Consider the following 23,683-nt stretch of genomic DNA (forward strand, 5'->3'; position numbering starts at 1 on the left):
AACGAGGAACTGTTAATTATTAATATGCCTAGTATTGGCATTATCGTTGAAAAAGTGCTTAGGCTTACAACGGCAATTGTCAATCATTGCTTCGTTGCAGAGATGAATGACAGTTGCGCTGCCGTAATTGGGGCGGAGCAGTTATTTTTTCTGAGGTTGTAGCCGACAAAAGTTACGCGCACTCAGAAAGCTGGTTGGGAACGGCGAAATTCACAGGTGCTGGCTAGTACAGAGACGATGCTAACGTTGTAAACTATGCCTTAAACAACTAAATGCTCGCGTTTAACATCACTGCACTTAATTTTTTTTAAGAGTTTACTGTTCTACCTACACAAAGGATGCACTTGCGGAAAAGATTCGAGTAGTCGCACATTTCTCTGTTTGAATCTCGCACACTCTAGACTTTCCAAGTTGAATGTTCAGGCATCGTGTAGCTCAGTGGACTCTGTACAAGAACAAAATTATGTTAAGTAATTGTGGGGTTTCACGTACGTGACAAACCGTATTAAAAGTACAAAGCATTGTGCAGTATGTGAATTCTGATTATTTTCAGCGCATACGGTTATTCCATGATCAAAATTCAAAGCCCACCAGTGTTTCAGAGATCTGACCTTCATTTAAAAGCAGCCGCATTGGCAGGAAAGTGCTTAGCTTCCTAACGTGGCTATAAAACATCTCTTCTGTTTTTATGATAGCAATTCACCAATAAAAAAAACAAATGATTTATTTCCTCATTTCGTGTGGCGCTTCCTTGTGTAAATCAAATATAGGAATACCAAGAATATGGTACCTTATTCTGTCAATGCGACTATCACATTGATATTGTTTGACGTTCTCTAATACTCTACTTCTAGTCTCAGTCACAACACACATAAACAAAGCGTGCTGAGACACCGTTTACTAGTTGATGGGAGGCTTGTTACAAATACAAATAATTTCTCGCATGTGTTTTATTAACGTGTGAATGAAGCTAATGTGTTGGTTGTGCAATTCTTATCAATACGAGGTCAGACACACTAACACGCTGGTGTTGCGAAATCACAGGAATATTACGGGTCATGGTCCTAATGGCCACGTTTAGCGTTACTCTGAAATGCCATCAGCGCTTATTTGGAGCAGCAACGTGGAGCCAGCTGGCAATAAAGGCCGGACCAGCAAATTTGCCCCGGCGGCGCTTGACTGTCACAACAGTTATTGTTCTTTGAGCACGTGTAGAATAATGCAAAAAAAAGGAATGTTTGTGGCAACGCCATAGGAAGCCATATGGGAACTCTCGTGGAAGCTGTAACAGTTTACAACAGCACGTGAAAACGACCTCTTCAAGTCGCATGTTCTTGTCAACAAAGGGTGTAATTTCCGTTCATACTTTCAGCTACTCTCGTTTTACAATTACGAGCTAACTTAGATCTCACCTATTTGTAATTTTCGGTCTTCCGTTGACCTTCTGTATACATGTGCATACATTTTTCCCAATTTTTCAGCAACATCTATTTTCCATAAATATGAATATGCATTTACGATTTACTAATCTCGGACAATTGATTGACACACTTAAGCCAAGTTATATAATTCTAAGTTAAATGAATTGTCACCTGCATTCAAATTCAGGTAGAGTTTAAATTATTTCAGGACAAAAATGTTTCTCGGTCACACACGTTCTACGGGCGACGAATCGGCGCACCATTCACAAAAATTTGCCTATAACAATCTGAAAATGTGCTACAATGTTTATTGCAAAACTTTTTTGGTGAACTTACGAGTTCAAATATTCGTCACTCTACGTATTTTCTCCATTTCGCATAGCGCAGCAAACCAAAAGCCTGATCCACCGATTTCTGCCCAGCACTGTGGCAATTCAACATAAGTAGCTCCTGACGTAACGCTTCTCAATCAGGAGTTTCAACGTTAAAGAACGTACCTCCTTCAACGTTCAATCATTAACTTTGTTGTGAAACCTTGTAATAAAAAAATCGCCACGCTTCGCCTTTTTGAGCTGACTAACAAGAATATATGTCATCGTTTGAACATCAGGGTGATAAAAATAGTGAGAGGCTTTCTGTTCATTCTGTTCTTTATACTTCTATCGCTTATGGCTGGCTTTCAGTGAAGGAAGTAACTGGTTTATGTATCGGGAGATGATTATAACACAAGTTCTCTGCGCAAAGCTGAGCCTGATTTTCTGTTGTATTCTTCCATAATATATTAAAAAAACTGGACATCTGTCTGTAGAGCAGGTAATTGAAGTATTGCCTCTCATTGTGTTATTTGTGGTAAGAACTCGCAATGCCTAGAACACAACTTTGCTTTGTGCTTGTTCTCGTGGTTATAATATTGGTGTATTAGTATTGAACGAAAATATGTGTCCTTCTGAATAACACATTGAGTTGAACTTTTACGCTGTGCATGTGGCCTTCTTTTCCGTGAATGTCGCGTCGCTGTTCAATTTACCTGCTAAGAGTCCTGGCCAACTATTCGGTAACGTGAAATATTGACGCGCATTCTATTCGAGTGTTGCCTAAAGTAAAGCTCCGAATTAGTGAAAAACTGCCACCTTGGTGGGACATCTTTTGCGGTACGTAACTGCTAAAGTCTTGGTTTGATCGCAGCAACGGTGGTCACAATTTAAGGAGGGTAAGTGTGTAGGTCCTTCTATACTGCACGTTGAGAAACCGTGGACTCCAAAAATATCTGACGCCGTGCGCACGGTACACGTCAAAATCATGTGAATATTTCTGTACTGAAAACTTCAGCAAACAGCGAAAAACTTTTATGATATTCTCCTTTTACTATACGTTCTCGATATCTCCTTATCAAGCGTAATAAAAGCACACTGTCAAAAGGATGCAAATTGTAGACCCTTATAAACATTCCTTATCAGTGTAAAGAATCTCAAATCCCTAACCTTCATAAAACAGCAACCCCTCCGAATATAAATGCCTGTATTGGGAAACATAACGAGAAAATTGTGAAAGCAAAACTTGATTATCTCCGTGAATTTCCGAGTGCGGCTTAAAAGCCTGCACTAAATGTTGGGAAGAAGTCACCACGACCACACAGTTCGAAAAAATACCACGTAAAACCACCATGTTGACCCAGCTTTACTCTTGTTTTAAAAGACAGCATCAAGAAAATGCACAAACAACAAAGAAGAGACAGCATTTGGATGACTGCAAACCAATCACTCTCGACTATCGTGATGCAGTCTCAGTCATACGGGTGGATGGCCTCTTCAATTACCTGCTCAAAAAGTCTTTCTTCTGGGTAACCCCATAGGAACCATTTACTCTGACAGAGTGCCTTTGATATAGAAGATGGTAGTCTTTGCTGATATAAAAACATCATACTGAGATACTGAGTGGAGAATTAAAAAGGAAAAATTGAACTGGTGGTGGCAAAATTTTATTCCAAATAAAAAAAAAGCTTAAAAGTGCATGACACAAGAAAGTTGGATCAATGGACCCGGTATATTACTATGTACATCAATCTTTCTCTTCATTCTAAAAGCAAGGCTTCTGTGACACGGACACTAGAAAACTCAGCCTCCTTTCTTTTGGATCCACAAGAGTTATAAATATTACAATACTGTTGAACTGTCACGTATGTTTTCATTCTTTATTCATTATTCTCTGATTCATAATTTTTCATAGACATCAATAATATAGTCGCTATGGCGGTTGGTTGCTGACCCGGAAATTGTTGGTTTCATCCGACCTGCCATGCAAAGTGCTACAAGCCCACCGTTCACTGTCTGATTTCCGAACATGTTAGAAAACAGCAGATTGTCTCAATTTCTTGAGCCACCACTAAGCTGTACCTGAATCACCTCATGCTTTCGGCACATGAAACAACATATATGATAATTATCCATTTGAACACAGTATCCTGTGCATTCACTTTGGATTCATATTTTTTAATAAACAACCAAGAATGTCATGATTAGAGAGGGCTCTTCTGTAACCTATTCTGTTTCTCCAGAGGAGTAAGCACTCTATTATATATCATTTATTTTGTTGCCGTACTAAATTTATAAAAAAATGTTCTCTGGCATAGTACACCTTAAAAACTATTGAGGTTCTGAGCTTGACAGCTGCTCGGAACCTACTCGGGCACTACTGAATAGTAACTACTATTGAGGAAGTGAACCATCTGAGTGCTCCAGTGACTACTGCGAGTGCGAGTTTTTTTCACAGGATCTTTACTGCCTGTTATCCACAAACCAGTGGTTTAACTGAATACTTTAACCAAACGCTTGGCAAAATGTCGATGCCGGTTGTGTCAGACCGCTCCAGTCGGCATCTTGTAGTTGTGTTTGTCGTATAAGTATACAACACAATCTCTTAAGCCACTTCAGGACTTTCAAGTTTTTTTTATCACACCTGCGATTCTTCCAGCGTCATTTTTGGCGTTTTTCGCAGCGCCAGCGCTGCCCTCTTATAACCTGGGTCGGCGATCACGGAACACACTGATCCATGCCAACAACTGGCCAGTTCTTTGACGCCTCCTTAACAACATCAACAAAAGTGTAATAAGTACAAAGCACCTCCTACCTAGTTAGCTGATTCTTCCCTGTCGTCCTGGGTGCCACTTGCTCCTGTTCCTGGCCATGCATCTAACATTCTTTAGGAGTACCTTGGATGCCATTTTTTGACTTTGTGAGCACATCTTGTAATTACATGGCCCAACCTAAATCAATGCTTTTGACTTACATCACTGCAGGTGAGAGATTGTTCAAATTGATTAGCTCAAGTTGTCGTATGGTCCTCTGACATCTATCAAGGTCGCCAGGATGCCTACTTCACACTCCACTTCTCAACGTCAATGTTCTAATACGATAACTATGCATGCAAAAGAACGCCAGGCCTACAGCATGCAGTTGTTTATTTAGATGCAAACATTAAATGTTTATCAAATGTACGACGGATTTAAGTACCCTTGGCGTTTCTGGAGCATGCTTCTGAAATAATCGCCATGGGTTTAGAGCTGTTTTAGTGGACTCAAGCCCGTTGGCGACGTTATCTGCAGGCCACGGGCTGCCGATAGTATTCGTTAAAAGGGATTTACATTGTCGTTACTGTTGAATGAGCGCCGTGATAATGGTAGAATGTGGATTTTTCTTTTTAACTTCTCATTCAGGAAATGGCTCGTCTCTGCAGCTCCAAGTAGCAACAACTGCAAGTGCTACCTTTACATTGTGCGAATGGTTACACATATAAAACCATCCTCCACAATACAAATGACGGTGAATATCTTGAAAACTGAGATTTTTTTTTCCGTATTTAGCATTTCGTTGTGGTAGCTTACACTGTCGTTGTGGTATTCTGAACTGAACGTAGCCGGTAACCGCAACATTTGCAGCGGCATTATGGGAAATAGTAATGGTCAGTTTGTTTTATTTACGTGATAATCTTGACGTGACCAGGGGTGTGCAATGATTTCACTCTTAAACTTGAGGTTTTTTTAACTTACATTACTTTTGAACATACATCCTTTCACGACACAGTGGCGTTGTCCCAATGCAGAAAACCGAGATGCGGGAATATTCGCTTGATTTTTTTTAGGCAACAGTCTACGTTTAACAAATGAATACCTTAGAAACCATATGTATTTCCGCCATCTACCTTTTATCTTGAAGTAATAAAAAGTGAACACCTTCAAAGTTGGGCTGTGAAGAGAAGTCGTAGGGATAGGTTTGTGTATAAGTGAGTGTATTGGGGCCTCATCATGTGGTGTCCTGGACAGAGGACGCCAACCATGTAGCGGCACAATGCTTTGGCCCCCAAACTCTGCTTTTTTTCGACAATAAATATCTGCAGCTCTCTATCTCTTCTACGTTCAACGCCTGCGTTCTGTCACGCCTGATCCACGTTGTGCTTACACAGCAGCAGAAATATTCCCAATCTTTGCCTGTGGTGGTAGCTTCCCAATACTTACAGCTTTCTAGCAACTTACTGCCATTCCTGTTTACCGCGGAAGTTACGTCAATCATCTTTGTGATCCTCCAGTCATTCCATCGTGGGAAACGTCGAACCAGGAATCAGGTGACGCGTCAAACCATAAAGCACCACACCGGTCTCGGCATTCTGGTTGGATTGGCGCTCTGCGTGTTCAGAAGCCTGACGCATTTGGAAGCCTACGATTTTGGCCCACGCCACACTCGCTGCAGAGCAAAAAGCGCTAAAGCGTGGAAAGTTCGACGTTTAATTAAACACCACCTCTTACTTTTTAGCGCAAAACAAGGGCAGATATAATTCGCTCTTCCCTCATCCATTGTTCTTTCGAAGTTTTAAGCGCTGCTTCGAATGGGCCCAAAACGTAAGCACTAGCTGCGTCGGGTGTTTTGCCTAAAGTTCCTTCTAAAGTGTGTTAAATATGCCAGTACTTTGCAGAACTCCGGCAGAGAGCTTGGCCTGAAAATTATTTACGAGCTAAAAAAACTTGAAAACGGGTCGAGGCAGGAATGTTTACTAGTAAATATATTTTGTTTTTTTTTTGTTCGTAACAAGAGAAAAGCTGTGCTCGAAAACTACACCGCGCAACGATCACGCTTGCCTCTGCATACCTGTCTATAAACTTTTATATCTGATTCGCAGTAAGATGTTTGGTTGGCTTTGAAAAAAGTGCTGGGAAAGTGGTTCATTGCTATTTTAATTGTAAGCAAAATAGATGCATGGAACAGCCTTAGCTTTGATGATGTAAATTTTGTTATAGGTTGGCGCCAATAGGACAGTTTCGTTTCGCTTCATTGAGGGCGCCAAGGTGTTGTTATTACATATGCGTTTTTTACCAGTTTTAAAAGGGCGTACTTTATTTTTAAACCATTCTGGTACTACCGGCAAACGTATAAAATTTCCACTGAACCTTATTGAATAGAAAAATCAAGCGAGATTAGCTGTTCTCCAGAATTACATTAAACCGACAACTGCAACGCCATTCCAGCTGAAATACAACTGCCAGGGGCAAAAGAAGAAGGTGCAGCGTAGGTTTCATTCTTAGACTGTATGCTGGAGTGAAATGGTATCCAATATCAAGTACTATACTAGATGCACGTGTTTGAGTAACAATTATGAATGCCTAGTCCTTATAGCTGGTCGTGGCCCCAGTGTGGTGCTCTAGTAGCTAAGGTATCCTATGCTGAGGTAAAGAGTGGCTGAGGTACTCCGCTGCTGACCTGCACTTTGCAGGATCGAATCTCGGCTGTGGCGGCTGCAGTTTCAATGTAGACGAGAATGCTTAAGGCCTGTGTGCTCAGATTTAGGTGCTCGTTCAGGGCACACTAAAGTCAAATAACAATTTACGTCAGAGTGAAAGCTCAAAGAATGACTACATCTAAAACGACAATATTATCAACAACAGTGTCCAAATTAGCGAGAAATTGAGGTAAATACACAAAAAAACAGGGCCCGCAGTAGGACATTATCAAAATAATCTCGATGACATCAGATGAATCACCTACACTTAACTACTAGTAATTGATCTAGCTGCACAAAATAAAGAACCCTGCGTGCATCCAGAGACCCAACAAAATGTTGCCTGTTCATTACTGTTTGATTCATGAAAAAAAGAAACGCCGGCCTTTACTATGAGGAATGACGAGAGTGGTTAAAAATACAATTTTAAGTAGTTAAACATGATAGGTAGTGTCATCTAGTGCGGTGCAGTTGTATTAAAAAACCTCTGCGATCTCGGAGCCAATGATAAGAAATTCATCAATGGCTGTTGTTGCTGCTGTGCCTCCTGCTGTTTTCGTCTGCTGCTACTAGCGCAGCAAAGCCGGGAACGTTTTAGACGGCAACACTGACGTGATTCGGCCCTGTCGATTCCTCTTCTTGACGCGGGTAATTTGAAGTGTGCTAACGCGATGCAGACCACTAAAAGGTGATTTTATTTCAAAATAGGCCTTTGTTGGCACAAAAAAAAACACAACGGGGTTCTTGGACCACTATTTCAAGCATCAACGTCAATTTCGTATTTGCCTTTATTGTCCTCTTGATGAACCCTACATAGTCGAAATTTCCAAAGCCCTCCACTACGACGACTCTCATAATCGAATGGTAATTTTGGGACGCTAAACCCTACAAATCAATCAATTATACCTCATCATGCGGAACTACCTTTAATATAATACCATTCACACGCGTTCGTGTGTGTGTGTTTGTGTGTGTGCGTGTGTGTGTGTGTATAAAACACACACATACACTGTGGTCAGATACGTGTGATGTAACACACACAAACACACACACAGGCACACAGGGAAGTTTTTCCGACCACCGTGCTCCTAGTGAAGAAATGGGCTTGTGCCTCTGAGAGGTCGAAGCCAATATTCACAAAGTGGTTTTGGCACTTCAAACCTCACATACCAATCGATCAATCAACGAATCATTCAACCAATCAGTCATTTATTGAAATAATCAAGTAATTATTTTTGCGAGTTCAACAGCAATGCGTTTTAAATACACATACCGACACGTAGACACACGCACGCACGCACACATGTGCACAAACTTCAATCACTAATCTAGGAAAATACACCGCTGATGCATGTCGACCTGCTTCTTTCTGGGAAGCTAATTGGTTTATTGCTTGTACCCCCATGCCACGCTGATTCACTTTTACCTTGTGTTTTTTAACAGATTGGCTTTTTTCAAAAATACCCTTGGGACATTTCGCTCATTTATGATAGATTAGCTTGAGCCCGTTATACCTCAAGGTAGTGCGGGCCACCCACATTTTTTCTAGTTATTTTCAAACATAGCAGGTCAAAGAAGCACACGCACACATGCTTCCCAAGTGGTCTAGTAACGTTTTCCGCATTGTTGGTGTGTGTGTTACACACATGCACGTTCACACACAAAGTGGTCCAATACGTGTTTGGTGTAGTACCATCCGTGTGTGTTCATAAAACGTTTTGGGGGCATAGTTCCCTTCAGATTAATTCTAAAAGCTAATACTTCACATGGCCGATTACAGACCCACTGGGCGCGTAACGGCAATGTTTCAAACAATCAGTCGTTTCTTTTTATATTCATTAATGCATGTGAACTGCGGAAAACATATGGGACGAGTCACTGAGCCTGAAACCTCTAATGTCAAACTTTTCTCGCCAGTAAAAAATTAGGAAACACTTTTTGTTTTACGGCTTTATTGTTACGCCAACTATAAGTACTGATTTTTCTCAATAATTTTTGTGTGTTAGAATAAATATCATGCGCACGTACGGTGTTCGACGTGCCTACATATTTCTCTTTCAAGAATGACTGTAGTATAAGAGGCAAATTAAGATAACTGACTGATGTGAGGCTGTCTTCTCTATTGCTAAATTCCGAATAAATTTTAGAACTGGTTTTTAATAATAAAACACTATCCCACTATATTTGCTGGATCTAATATCCATGACTTCTAGGTCTGTTTTATTTATTTTTGTAGGCAAATGATTTAGAAACCTATTTTTTAAGAATTGAAATACGCTGTGAGTTTTGTAGCAGCTAAGTGATGCATAAGTGCGTTGTTTTAACTGCTAGGATTATATTTAGGCTTGGGCAAACACCATATAAACTTTACAAAATCATTCCCGACTCACGTGCGAAATGTGCTTTCAAATAAAGCGTTAATAAAGAAACCAGCTGTACTCCGCGCTAGTATCAGCAATTTTTTCATGTTTTTTTATAAAAAGGGGGAAGTACAAGAGAGACTGGCATAAACTACAGTGGACGGGCATGTATCTGACACAATGTAACAGTGGCTCTGATATATGAGCCTTCACACAAGTCATTGCTCACCGTAAACCATCGACAAAAAAGGTTGTCGCACGAAGGAAGGCCACTGTGCCTTTCAGCATTGTTGATCGCGGCAACTTGGAACGCCAGTTTCGCTGCTTTCACTGTCCAAGCAGACGTACGTGGCGCTGTGAGACTGGAACATGTTCTTTCGTCTGACCGTGTCACCTTTCCTCTTGTGCGAATCATATTTTCGTGGTTCTACGAGGATGCTTACAATCAATGTGTCTGTTTTCCACTTTCTTGACATAAGAAAGTGTAGTTCTCCAAAGCGGGCTACACGCGCCGTTATTCAAGTGACACCGCGACGCTAGAACAAAATTAGATCCCTCGAAGAGGGCGTGTCCTCTCTGACCTGCTGTTTTTTGTGTGCAAACGATAAGTGTGTAGCAAGCAAAAAAGGCCCACAAGAGACGACAAGACAACCTGATCAACTTAAAACTTCTAAAGTACATAGTGACAAGTAACGCATTATTTTTAAAATCTTGGAGTGTGAGTAGGCGTCTAATCATCCTATTTTCTTCGATGGTATTGAGAGTCATTGAACATCCACAGTAGCTAGAGTCAGTGTTTCGACGAGTGAACTCGTCATCGCTAAGATATCAAGGCAGCTTGCTCCGATGAACACGAGTGAACATGTCAAAACATAAGCTTCAGAACCACTCCATTTTTGAGTATTTCCCATATTTTCATGTTCACTTCCTCTCCGGAGCTTTGTGCCTTTATTTTAAAGACGAAAGTCTTTCTTGGGGACCTTCGACGCAAAAATTTTCGTCTGTCTGTCTGCCTGTACAAATGTCTGTTTGTCTAAACCTAACAGCACCAGGTACTTGAAATGGTCGACCCCAACCGCAGCGCCCGCCAATGTCGGTAGCATTCAGACTTGTGCGATTGTCAATTATTAGGCAATTATTGCTCATGCCTGGGGCACTATAACAACCGATATATTTTCTGCATGTGCATCTTTTACTAGAAAAGAAATGCACAAGTAATTTTAAGAACCGTACCGCTTATCACGCGGCGCTGACAATGCAACGCTTGCACGAAAAGGCGAGTGTTTCCAACGCTTTGCTAAGACGACGTGGTTGTGGCACCTACCCGTAGCTTTGTGTTCTACCCCTTATAACCTCTGAGACGGGTGCGCACACCCATCTCAGAGCCACACGCTTCATTTTCCAAGAAAACTACAAGATGGCGCTCATGTCTCACGTGTAACATGACTTTATGCACTCGCTCACCTCTGCTGCGCGCTCGAGGCACTCTAACGGAGCACCTCCAGAATACAATTCACCGATTTTCTTGCACAGAACATCAAATAAATTGTTCATTCTCTCTACAAGCAAGATTATCATGTTTCGACGACATTTGCAGAACATGCAGGTACGAGACCAATTTATTTTACTGAATGTGGCACGCACACAAATACTTCGTAGAAAAAGACAGAAGCAACACATTGTCTGAAGAAACAAAGAAGGCCTGCCACCAATTCTAGAAATAACCAGAATTTTTTACATTTCACTCTTTCAGCGTCAAGTAACTTTGTCATAACAAGAACTATTTTTAATTATTTAATCACGTTCGGAAACTGTGAATGTGCTTCTATTAAGGTTGCACTATAATGATGACATAGTCATTTATTAATTTCCTGTATTAGAGATTATACCTAAGTTGTAAATGCGATTGCCGGTCAGAAGTATCGTTATCTTTTCCCTTTACCGTACCATGTTAACAAAGAAATGGAGTTTCTTATGTCTAGGTGGCCTACACTCAGCAAGGTTGAGTGCGCGAATACATATGATGATTTATAACCGCTAACATCGGGTACAGAGTCCCATACGGGAACGCTTACGCCTTGGAAAAAAATTGTGTGCGTGCGAATTCGGCTCTATATATTTCATTATACTTGCTTCATTTTACCTGCGGTCACTTTTCCATTCATTGTTGTTATGGTGTATTAAATCAAGCATAACGTGGTTAACGTCTCTGCTTTTCCACTACCTCATGCACGTTTAGGGGCAAAGCTCCTAAATCCGTGGATTTGTCAGTGTACGTCTGTAACCCGTTCATAACCACCTATTTGTACGACTCACTCAGCAGTTGGCGCGAGTGTGAGTGACAGACCGACAGACGCATGGATGAATGGACAGATGGATAGACAGACAGATAGACTGACAGACAGAAGGACAGACTGACGGACGGGCGGACGGATGGAGAGACAGATAGACGGACGGATGAACAGACAGACGCGCAGACAGACGACAGACAGGCAGATGGACGCTCTTACCGACAGACACACAGACAGACAGACAGACAGGCAGACAGACAGACAGACAGACACACCACGAACAGGCAGAAGACCACATGCACGGACGCACGGACGCAGCACGGACGGGTGGACGGAACACTAAGACGTGGAGAGACGGATGAACGCTTCACCCCATTGATCATTCAATCCGTGGACATGCTGTGATTTTTTTTAGATGCGGAGCATCTAATACTCGAGGCTTGTAGTGCGGCGCCGCCCGCAAGCTTCCTCCTCCTTCTTCCACCATCTGTGCATCCCTTCCTCCTCTACACACCGCGCGCGCTTCACTCTTCCACCATCTGTGCCCCCTTCCTCCTCTACACACCCAAGGAGCATTAAAAAAAATTGCTGGAGTGGAAATGATTGCGCAGATGTGAAGCCGTTCCTCTGGCAAGATGGTGGCTGTGGCGGCCATCTTACTAGGGGCATGATAAAGTGTCGCCGTTCAGCGATCGAAAACAAAGCGTTTCCCTCGCACGCCCAACGAGTTTAATGCAACCAACATTTTTGGGGCGTCATAGTGCTCCAAGTGCGTCTTAAAGTGACTAGTTTTCCGTAGTGAGCCTCTAATTGGAGGCAAAGTTCTTTGAAGATTCAGTCATCCATATTTGTTTCTGAGTGTTATTTCGTCAGGAACAACCATCCTTTAATATAGAACTACCGTAGTATTTACATAACGTATCAAAGCCACTCGATCTTTAAGCGGGCACTATCAGAAAAGAGCATGTTTCCGCCATCTTGGCAGTGGCAATAGGTGGCTTCCCTTCTGCTGGCAAGGCATCGCAGGAGCTTCCACTCCAGCAACTTTTCTTTAATTCTCCTTGTACACACCGCGTGCGCTTCTCCTCTTCACGAACATTCGCTAGCTGTATAATGTAGCGCGCATGCGGCGTCACGCTTCGAGAACATCGGCAGCTGACGCGCGCGCATGCGCCCTCGCGCTTCGAGAACATCGGCAGCTGACGCGCGCGCATGCGCCGTTGCGCTTCTCCCCCTTCTCGAACATTCGACAGCTGACAGTGCATGCGCCGTCGCGCTGTATATATACTCAAGGTCGGCGCTCGCTCGCTCAGTTGCCGCTCGTCGGTTGGTTTGTACGGCGCGTCGACGTCCAAGGTCGCGGTGAAATGAATTCCAACGAATCCACAAACACAACGATCGACGTCCCTTCGACCAGCGCCGCCCTTTCGCATACGTGTGTACGTGTTCACTCCTTTAACACCCCCTCCTACAACCACGTTAACCAATTTAGCCATCGACCCAAGTAAGTCGCAATTTAACACCCCATTTCACAACCACGTTCACCAATTTAGCCATCGACCCAAGTAAGTCGCACTTTAACACCCCGTTAACCAATTATATGCTCCGCATCCTCCTCAGTGTTCCCCCGAGGGAAGCTGTGGGCAATTGTTTTCTTTCTCACTGATTGCTCTCTGGGAAGAAATATCTTGCACTTACATCATCTTTCATTTAAGAATTACACGCGACTGCTTGTGCAATAACGTTGCGCAACATAAAAATTTGCAAAGAAAACTACCAGCAACCATGCAGGCGGCTTCACCCAACCAACGGCATCGTTACATGAACCGCGCTCAGCGGAATTCTCAGCAGTTCCAGTTTCGGTTGGTGAAGGGTTTCATCTTTAAGATTTTTTTCACTTTTTGCATCGCTTTCTGTTTTCTTCTGTGCGACCTCACTAATGACCTCTAATGAGTTTAGTCGGAGGCCATCGCATAACTTCCGTAACATGGGGCAATTCGGCACCAATTTATTGCTTCAGCGCCAGAAATATGGTAAATTTTAGGTTTTCCACACGGCACATGAAGCTTACGTGAGCTTAATACCATTTAATGATACAATGAGAAGGAATACACAAAAGTACCAAGATCATTCGAAGTATAATAAATGAGTGGTGATGCACCACAGTTCAATCCTTTCTACGCTGTGGAAATGGCGGTCCAGCGACAAAGGAATGAGAAGCAATCATGTCGTCCTGCTTCCATGAGGTTCACCTACAAATCACGATTACGTACTTTAACAAAAAAATCTCTGTGGGACTGCTCGGCTGATATCGACTTGGAATTAACATTGCTTTCAACAGCATACATGGCGAAATCAGCAGCATACAATGTTTAGTTGACCTTATTGCCAAAGCACACGTAGCATTAGCTTGAATAACAAGAAAAAAAGGGGCTGTATATTGAAAGGTGAACTTCTGGATGAAGGAAGAAAAAGATGAAACCTAAAGACTTCTAAATACAGCTGCAAGTAGCAGGACCGTACTACATTGCAGTGAATTATACGTAACGTGCTTGTACAATAAACAATCACCCACTAAAAATTGGAAAGAATTACTCACCCTCTCATATGTCTTCAGTGTTTTCTGTTCAAGCAAAATTTCGGTAGAAGTACACCAGCGGTCATATTGCCAGTCTGATAAGCCCAGCTGCACTGGTGCTTTGAAATTACGCCCCAGTGGTTACAACGTGGCATCTACCTTATTTCCTTTCGCTTAGTTCTTTTGCTGCAACAAATAGCACCCAAGAGATAACACACTGGTCCATTCTCATTGTGCCAACGATGTAATGGCACACACTGCGTGCTAAGACGGCTATCAACATGGCTATCGCCGTAGCCAGGCTAAAAGCTTAGATGGCAACACAACCGATTTGTTGGCTTTGTCCACTTGGAACGTACGTAAAACTGGCGAATACATTCATAATATTAGTTCACGTAATCAGGCTATTCATTTCTTCGGCTATGAGCACGACAGACACATCAGAAACAGCAGAAACTAAGCGCCGACGTATATTAAACATCAGAAACACCAGCGCCGAAACTTTTTAAAAGATCATAGTTGCAAATTTTATTATAGTTTGGTATTGTTGGGCAGACAATATGTTTTCTAGAAGGAACAGCTGAATACGTAATTGAACTCGCCGTTTTTATTACTCGGGCACAATTGAGCACCAGGTGCTTTGAATAATCATACGGTCAAGCAGCCGAAAATATGTGATTCTTGCGAATCACTCTTTCACAGTTTGCTTGTATCTGAACAGCTTTGACAAAATTTCTCGGAAAGGAAATGCTTTCGAGTCATCACAAATCCTTGTGAGCCTGAAAATATTCGCATTTGTCATGAGAAATAAAGAGTACTGATTCTTTACCAACCGGCAATTAATCAACGAGAAACATGTGTATATGTACGGTGCACCAAATCAACAGCAACCTTTCTTCTCCTAGTAGTCCTTTGTTGCACCGTAAGCACTCGTATTACGTATATTACATGCCCAGTTTTTTTGCTATTTGCTTCATTTCTCGCTTTGTTTGTAAACTGGGCGTTGTAGCGTTATTCTGAAATGCCATCGCTCGTCGAATTGCAAATCTGTATAAAGCTCAAAGGAATCCCAGAAACGAACAATGTCGAGTTTGCATTTCCTCCTCACTGTACTCACATCTATTACGCATTCTTTTTTCTATAACCATCTGCGCTCATCCACCACAGTTAGAAAAAGTGACGTACGCGATTAAGGGAAAAGGTGCGCTGAGAGTAAGTGCGCCTTTTCAATGCAGTGAAAATCGCCTTACTGGTGGATCGATTCCGTCTTTCCATGCGTTGCACCACGATGTTCACTCATCCCCAGCCAAACATGTCTGTTCCTCTTTTATCTTCTTCGCATTTCTTTACGAACTATTGACGTGTTCCCGAGAGGGTAACGCTGTGTTTAGATGCGGTATCAAAGACGCAATGATCTCCAGCAACAAAAAAAGGCTATCTGAAAGAATGAGGTGCTTGTGGCGTGGCTGCAGCTGTTCAGGCGCACACTAATACAACAGCTTGTAGTAGATTTCTGTTTTTCTTTTTTCAATTTTTATGGGGCCTCCTGAAGTCAAGAACTTCCAGCAAAGCAAAAAAAAAACGTTCATACTTTGCCGCTTCGTATGTGCGCATGGTATGTGCGTTTTCGCACCGAGCAGTAAAACAGCAGCAAAAACAATAACAAAAAAAACCGTGTATTACAAACTACCGGTAACTAAGGCCTTCGAAATAGAATCATGCTGCTAAAAAGCAGGATATACTAAATTGATAGTGACTGAACTGCTTGAATTCTTCACTCTAGCCCCTTCCTTGTTTCGGCGATAGTTGTGAGCTTTCAGCACATTTGTGAAACTTCATTGAGGTTTTTTATTCTTCTCGATAGCTTAAAGAAACATCCAGAAAGAGCAAATATCAGTTGTTTGGAAAGAGAGACGGAAACAGAGAGGCAACAAATGTTGGTGTCAATTTCGCACGACGTGCTTTGCTGTGTTTATATGCTTTCGGCAGATGAACGTTACTGTTCAGCAATTTCCTTCTAGATCACAGCCTGTGAGAATGCACAAATTCGGGAATATATTTAACTCATGGTATTGAAGTACACATAGGCACAAAACCAACAAAGATTCGAGAGCAATCTCGTATAGTAGGAACAATTACAAAGCAAAATCACTAGAACGACAAACGTCGACGAATTTAAGTGAAAACAAACGTACGCGAAGATGGATTTAGGTAGCCTAAAAAGAAAAATATGCGGAAGTCCTAATATCTTCGGCTGCGCCACCACTTCAAGAACAAGCAGCAAATAATGAAGACACAAACGAAATTCAATTTTCTTGTTTCTAATGAAGGGAAAGATTAAAGACCTGGCAGCCGTTCATGACATTCAGTAAGTGTGAGCGTTAGTTTGTTTTTAACACAATGTCTCTGAGATCAAGATATGTGCTGCTGGCGAGATGCAGTGTTTCGTGTACTATAATTGTGTGCATGGGATGATTTTGTGCTCTTGGATTGTGTGCTTCGGATGATTATACGCAACTTTTATATATGTTCAATGTACAGTCATATATTTAGTGTAGCTTACAACTTTCACCTTACTGTAGCAGAACCCTTCCACATAGATTTTTAAATGCATGATTCGGAGGGGGGGGGGACCAAGGAAATTGCTGAAGCTTGCTTCGAGAAAGTAGAAAACTGAGGATTTTGTAGAATTTTAGGATTCTATATTGTTTCACTTCTACTTGTAAATGTTTGTTTCTGTATTGTGCATAAATTAAGTAGAATAGTCATTCTTCCTCCAAGTGGGGCAATGTAAGCTTATTGGTGCATATTTGAATAGGTGGTATTTTAGCGCTGGCGAAGACGAGGCCAACAAGGAAGAGACACTGGGTACTATGGTAAAATATGTAAGATTTTCCGTCTTGAGGCTTTGACGAAAGTTATTGTGAGACGAAACAGCAATTCACTCACGTAATTTTTGTTTTCACATCGCACAATGAAGGTATTATTTTCAGGGTCAGTTCAGAGTGAAGCACGTGGCAAACCCAAGTTTAAATGCATGCTGAGGCGAGTGAAAGTCGACAAATATTTTCACCAAGGTAATTCTATTGAAGCGCAAGATTTCGTAAACGCAAACTAACGTCATCTCAATAATTCTTCTGTATATGTGACAGAGTGAAATTATTCTTGTTAAGACTGATTTGTTAATATGCTTTCAGTAATACACTGATTAGTATCGACGTGTTTGAGTGTCTTGTGAATCTGGCGTCTCCGCCGGTGTCTTTTTATTTTTTAATTTTTTATTTCCAAATACTGCAGGCCAACTTGGCCATAGCAGGAGGGGCAGTACACATATAAGAACACAATATAAGGATGGCTTAATACTTAGGATGGTACAATTTGGAACTAATTTTAAGAAGTAACAATTGAAGCATAAAATTAAAAACGCTCATACATAGAGAATATAAAACAGCATCAGCACTGAGAAAAGAAATAATCTAACAAATTACATGTCCTTCCAGAGCTTTGAGGAAGTTAGGCGACGTAAATTCTGAATTTGAAAGTCTGTTTCAATCCTCTATTGTTTTGGAAAAGAAGCTATTTTGGTGTGACAGCATTAGCAAAAATTGGTTTCAGTGCATGAGGTCTAGTGTTTCTTGTTCTTCTTGTGTCAAAAGGAAGAGATAGCCATCAAACTTTTGCTACATTATAAATGGCACTGCTCTGAGCACAGTACACAAACCCAAATACCTAGGCTTAACAATTACGTCAAACTTAAGGAGGGACGAGCACATTAGAAGCATTACTACATCTGCCGTGCAAAAATTATTTATTCTTCGCAGATCACTTCAAATGGTAACATTGCCAACAAAGATACTAGCCTACAAAACATTCGTCAGACCTATCCTCGATGGTGTCTACGATGGTGTCTACAGGGACTACGTCGTGAACTACGACGTAGTCCCTGATATGGCCTTCTTGCCACGGTGTCGCAGGCACTACTCGGAGATTGTGCACGTAGTGCGACTGAAGCCGCGCTTCACGCGGAAGTGCGACTGCGCATGTGCCTAAGACGTGATTGCATCGTCTACACACACACACACACACACACACACACACACACACACGCGCGCGCGCGCGTACATACATACATACATACATACATACATACATACATACATACATACATACATACATACATACATACATAGATGCATACATACATACATACATACATACATACATACACACATACATACATACATACATACATACATACATACATACATACATACATACATACATACATACATACATACATACATACATACATACATACATACATTAAAAGAATATTGGCTGGTTCACTCCATCATTAGGCGCTCTCGTAAGACCACAATTGCCATAGAAGACCCTTTGTGACATACATTCATTGCCATAAAATAGAGGCCAACAGCACTGCGTACACCCATTTCATAAATATGATTTTGATTTCGAAATAAGCAGCCATGCATGAAGGCTATTATGTGTTCCTGTTAGATCAACACATGAAAGGAAGTCTTGCTCCCTTATCGCAAATAAATAAACGCTGTCTGACTCACACACACAAAAAAAAGCAAATATATGACAACCACCTACAATTATATTGAAGATTTATGCTCAGCCGTAAGTACTCAGTCGACCATGCCCTTATAGATGTTCCCTCAGGATGTCATTTAGAGATTATACAGGGTCTAGTGCCTGCGGAACTTAGTGGCCCGATAATTTATGCAGTCAGCGCAGTGTTCCTCTATTTAACTGAAGAGCTAAACAAAACTACGGCAGCCCATCTCGGACAAAAAATAATACCGCAGTGCGGAAACAAACCTATGGTAGTGAACAAAGGAAGAATAAAGTGAATTGCAGATCAAAGATAATGACGGGAGAAAGATAAGAAATATAAAGAATGCTGTGTCGAAGTGATACACGCATTCTCGCCAGCAGTACGCACACCCTCTCTCCTCACAAGAAATAAGGACAGAGACCCACGATAATGCTCTGCAAATGACGCTACTAAACCTTCAACACCGTTAACAATGATTACGGAATTTCTTTTTTTTTTGAAAAAAGCTTTTCATGAAAAAAGCGAAATTGCAATAATGCCGGACTTTATTCTGCTCTTAAATCTGCATATCCAAGCCGCAATCTTCCGGTATTTATCTTACTGCAGGAGAGGCGGGATGTAAAGCATTGAATAGTGCGAACGACACCAGTTCACAAATAAAAAGATTAGGCGCAAAATATAAATCGTAATTTTTCTTCCAGCGAATATTGAGCCACAATTAGTATCTGCTATAGCCGAAGAAAAAACCCTCATCCTCAGGATCCCACACCAACAGCATGACCGGCAAGTGTAGCCTAAGTTATCAAAAAACACGGAGCTCAGTCAGACTCACTAATAAAATAGAATTTGCTTCAGCATTTTTGTTGTCAACCATGCAGACAACATAAATGCAAAACGATCAGAAAAAACTAAACATGCATTTATAAGTGTTCATGCTGAACTCAGTCTATTAAAAAAGAATCAAAGGAAGTACTTCTGTTTTCATGTAGCAGACGACGCTAGTGTTGCTCAAGCGTGCTTACTTGAAACACGCGTGTAGTCATCCGATACAAATAATTTTGTTTAAATGAAAGGTAACAGCTAATATCACTGTAACTTATGACTTCCGTTGTCCACATCAGTATCACGACTTTACGTCTTATGTGCACTGCAGCACCAAAGCCTATTCGAATAATTTTTAATTCGCTCTGCCCTGTTAGCGCCTCGTAATTTCTTGATTATGCACTTGCTTTTTACCCATCGCTGCCCACGGCTAGGTTTTTCATATTTTGGTAGGCATTTCTTATCTTGGTATGCATTTCATATTTTGGAATGCATTTCATATCTCAGTATGCATTTCGGCGCTCCAATAACCATAGTCTGTACTTGGCATTAGATGACCTAGTTCGGTCTTGTAATGCTATACAAATCCCATTAGAAGCTTTAGTGACGAACACAAAACATTTGTTACCATGTGCGTGCCCTACCTTTTGTTGTCATTACAAGGATTTTATGCGGGCCAGCGACTTATCTACCAACTTGTACCAAGCAAAGTACAAACACGGCTCAAGCGAAGAACAGTAGTAATTTTTTACAAATACTAGCAGTGAATACAAATAACACTGATTTGTTCTACATTGGACTATTATATTACATATCGTAGGAACTGCATTTCGATAGTACTGCCATTTTATCGCCCCGTATTCAACTTTTTGTGCAGGGATTAAACTGACTGAATCCTGGATTAAAGCCGTTGGCAATTGCATTAAACAAGGTGGCACTTGGATTAAACTCAATGGCACGTGGCCTAACTGAGTTGGCGCTTGGAATAAATGTTTGGCACATGAATTAATTAGCTTGGCGCTCAGATTATTTCAATGGCGTGTGCATTATTTAAGCTGGCACTTGAAATAAAGTGAGTGGGAAAACCCGTAGTCTCTTGCATGTACTCGACGCAGCGTGGTTTTGTATAATAATACACAATACTATGTAGCATGCAAAAAGCAAGCAGAAATGAATGAATTGCGCCGAAGGAGTGAGGTGAAAGTGGAGCTGTAGTGATTGTATAGGAAGTGAGTGGATGATACTTTTGTACTTAAGTTTTGTGGTGCTTGACACAAAATCGTTAAGAAGCATAGTATTCGTATATACGCTTTCATAGGACCAAGAAAGATGCGCGATATTCTAGTGCCTTCGTGAATGGGGACAATTCTCAAGATACATTCTTGTTGGAAGAACTGTTCATCGCAGTTATTCAACAGTGGCGTCTGAGAAAGTTTGTATTGTTTGGACGATTTTGCAATAAAGAAATACCTAACATGCTTCTTCACGGTTGTGTTCACACATAAAGGTGCCAACTTTCTGTGCTTTTCTTTGAATATACCACAAAGGCCTTAGTGGCGTTAATGTTGTACAAGAGCATAGATGACATAAAAAGGCTAAATAACAACGTTTTTTTAACGAAAATCTCAACCACACAGTCCGTTTTGTTGATTATGTGGCTGCCGATAGAACATGCTCTTTTAAAGCTGTAAACATTTGATAGTTTGGTGAAGGCTACTTGCTTCGTTACTGAAATAATAAACCCTCATAAAGATGTTCTCAAGATATCATAAATGTTTAAATTTTGAAAACAAAGAGCCATACAAAATTCAAAGGGGGACGTAAATAATGATGCCGGTGTTGAGTATTCCTTTAATCGTTGACACAGCCACGTGTAACCCATTTTCACAAAACGCACTACCTGTCGCATGAACGAGATGGGCAGCTATACTGATAAATATTGGTAGTCTTAATGAAAATGCAATTTATTAGGCTAGTGATCAGTGCACCAACAGAAAAAAAAAACTGCACAATCTTGCAGGAGCTCTGAGCATTTCCAAGCATATTTTATTCCCCTCTCTCTCTCTCCGTACAATATACAGCAAGCAAGGTTTCAAACCATCTCAAGTCGAACACAAAATTCCACGCAAGGAACAATAGCAATTTTTTGTGTATCCCGCATGAACTTCGTTGCGCCGGTCATTGTTCAAAATGAACACAAGCTAAATAGTCCGCTTCATGCGCTGAGATGTAAAGGGCTCAGGCACCCCTTCAACTGCGTCCTAATCTCGCGTTACAGAACACCTCGGCGAAAGCGATGAGGCAGGCCAGACCAAGACCAGCAAGGAGAACGACGAACACGCCACCGACTGTTCGCAGGCCCAGCTCGCTAGCTGCATCAGTCCTAGATTCACCGGACTCTGTAGTAGGGCAATGTTTGAGCGGATCCCGTACATTCCACCAACGGTCCTTTAATTTTTGCAGGGTGCCGCGCTCCTGCAGCCGTAGTAATGTTGACGACAGGATGTTGCGGTACGGAGATCCTGCACGAATAAACCATTATGTGACATGGTTTGTTGAAAATAAAATTTTATTCCGGGACGCATGAAGACTGCTGTGACGTAATTTCGTCCAGAAAATGGCGTAGAAAAGTGAACGCAATTAAACGGCAGTGCTATTCATGGTCGCATCGACGGGTCTGATGTTCACAGAATCGAATTCAGTCTTTTTTTTTAATTTTTGCTGCAGAACATTTCTAAATAGCACTTCCTATTAAAACCAATGAAACGTTTATCAATTGTCTCATGGTTTCGGCACAATCTGCAGTTTACATCCAAGAGAAAAAAAATATAGTCCTTTGCCTTGTATTCACAGCAAGTGTACCTGCGTGCATCTTAAAAGTGAAAGTCTTCATTCGCGGAGACACGTATACATTGTTTTGCGGTCGCATACACTGATGGCGTTACCACCCCTATTTTATATCATACCCTTTCATGTCGCAGTGATCTGGGTGGGCAGGATGATGTCACCATATGCAAGCAGCAAAATTAAGCAATGCATCGTGACCGGGACCTCCATTAGCTCCTGCAGAGCATTGTTCTTGTGCTTGCATTTCATTCCATGCCTTTACAATGATAGAAGCACAATTTCGTCACCGTCGTGGCCCACCACGAGTAGGTAACGTTAGCCCAAGCTTCTACTTGCCTCATACGAATGATAGCCTCTATCCATACGAATGATAGCTGTACGATGCACCCCTGACTTACCTGGCTAAAACATGATTAAGTGAAGCTTTGGGCTAAATGGTTTAGCAGTACGAAGTACGAACAGCATGAATTCAGCACGGGTACGCAAGAAAGAACACTGACAAGCGCTGTACAGTCTTTTATTGAAGAGTCTCTTCTTGTGTCTCCATGTTGAATTCGCATTTTTCCTAACTCATAGCGACACCAACGCCGCTATTATAAGGCTGCGCATCGCACTTAACATTCAACCTGAGAAAGATCGCTGCCAGACTAGAAGGTGCAATCAACGCGCCTTGCATGTCACTCCAAAATGTCATGGGATGGCGTCCTTAGCCCAAGATGTGAGTCCAGTCAGAAACGCTCTTCTGGCTTTCGCACGACTTTCTCTGCTTGCGCTCTCAGCAGTAACTACTACAGTAACCACAAAGCTTTGTTTATTCTTTGATCATTCTATTTATATGTCGGCATGGAGATGTGAAACCAGGCGCTAACGTGTGTGTATCTACATTAAAGAGTGCTGTAAGTAACAAACAACAACAGACATTGCGCAAGCTCTCCTATATCAATGTACGGTAAGCATTTACCTACTTCGGGAATGACAGGTTTTGCTTTCGTGTTATGCCACTTTCTGTGACGTCG

General features: G+C 41.6%; 2 protein-coding genes across 6 annotated transcripts in view; one reads left to right on the forward strand and one right to left on the reverse strand.

Moving 5' to 3' along the window:
• Nucleotides 1-23,683, forward strand: part of LOC119185467 (uncharacterized) — a 631,054-nt gene that overhangs the window by 267,111 nt on the left and 340,260 nt on the right. The gene's annotated exons all lie outside the window — the stretch shown is intronic.
• The window catches only part of LOC142784695 (glutamate receptor ionotropic, kainate 2-like), a 118,919-nt gene continuing 99,615 nt past the window's right edge, over nt 4,380-23,683 (reverse strand). Inside the window, exon 14 of the mRNA XM_075883178.1 lies at nt 4,380-22,342. Within this exon, the coding sequence (XP_075739293.1) occupies nt 22,071-22,342 (272 nt within the window). The 3' untranslated portion in view covers nt 4,380-22,070. The remainder of the gene's footprint in view (nt 22,343-23,683) is intronic.

The sequence above is a fragment of the Rhipicephalus microplus genome, unplaced genomic scaffold, assembly GCF_043290135.1.
Source record: "Rhipicephalus microplus isolate Deutch F79 unplaced genomic scaffold, USDA_Rmic scaffold_15, whole genome shotgun sequence".
Taxonomy (NCBI): domain Eukaryota; kingdom Metazoa; phylum Arthropoda; class Arachnida; order Ixodida; family Ixodidae; genus Rhipicephalus; species Rhipicephalus microplus.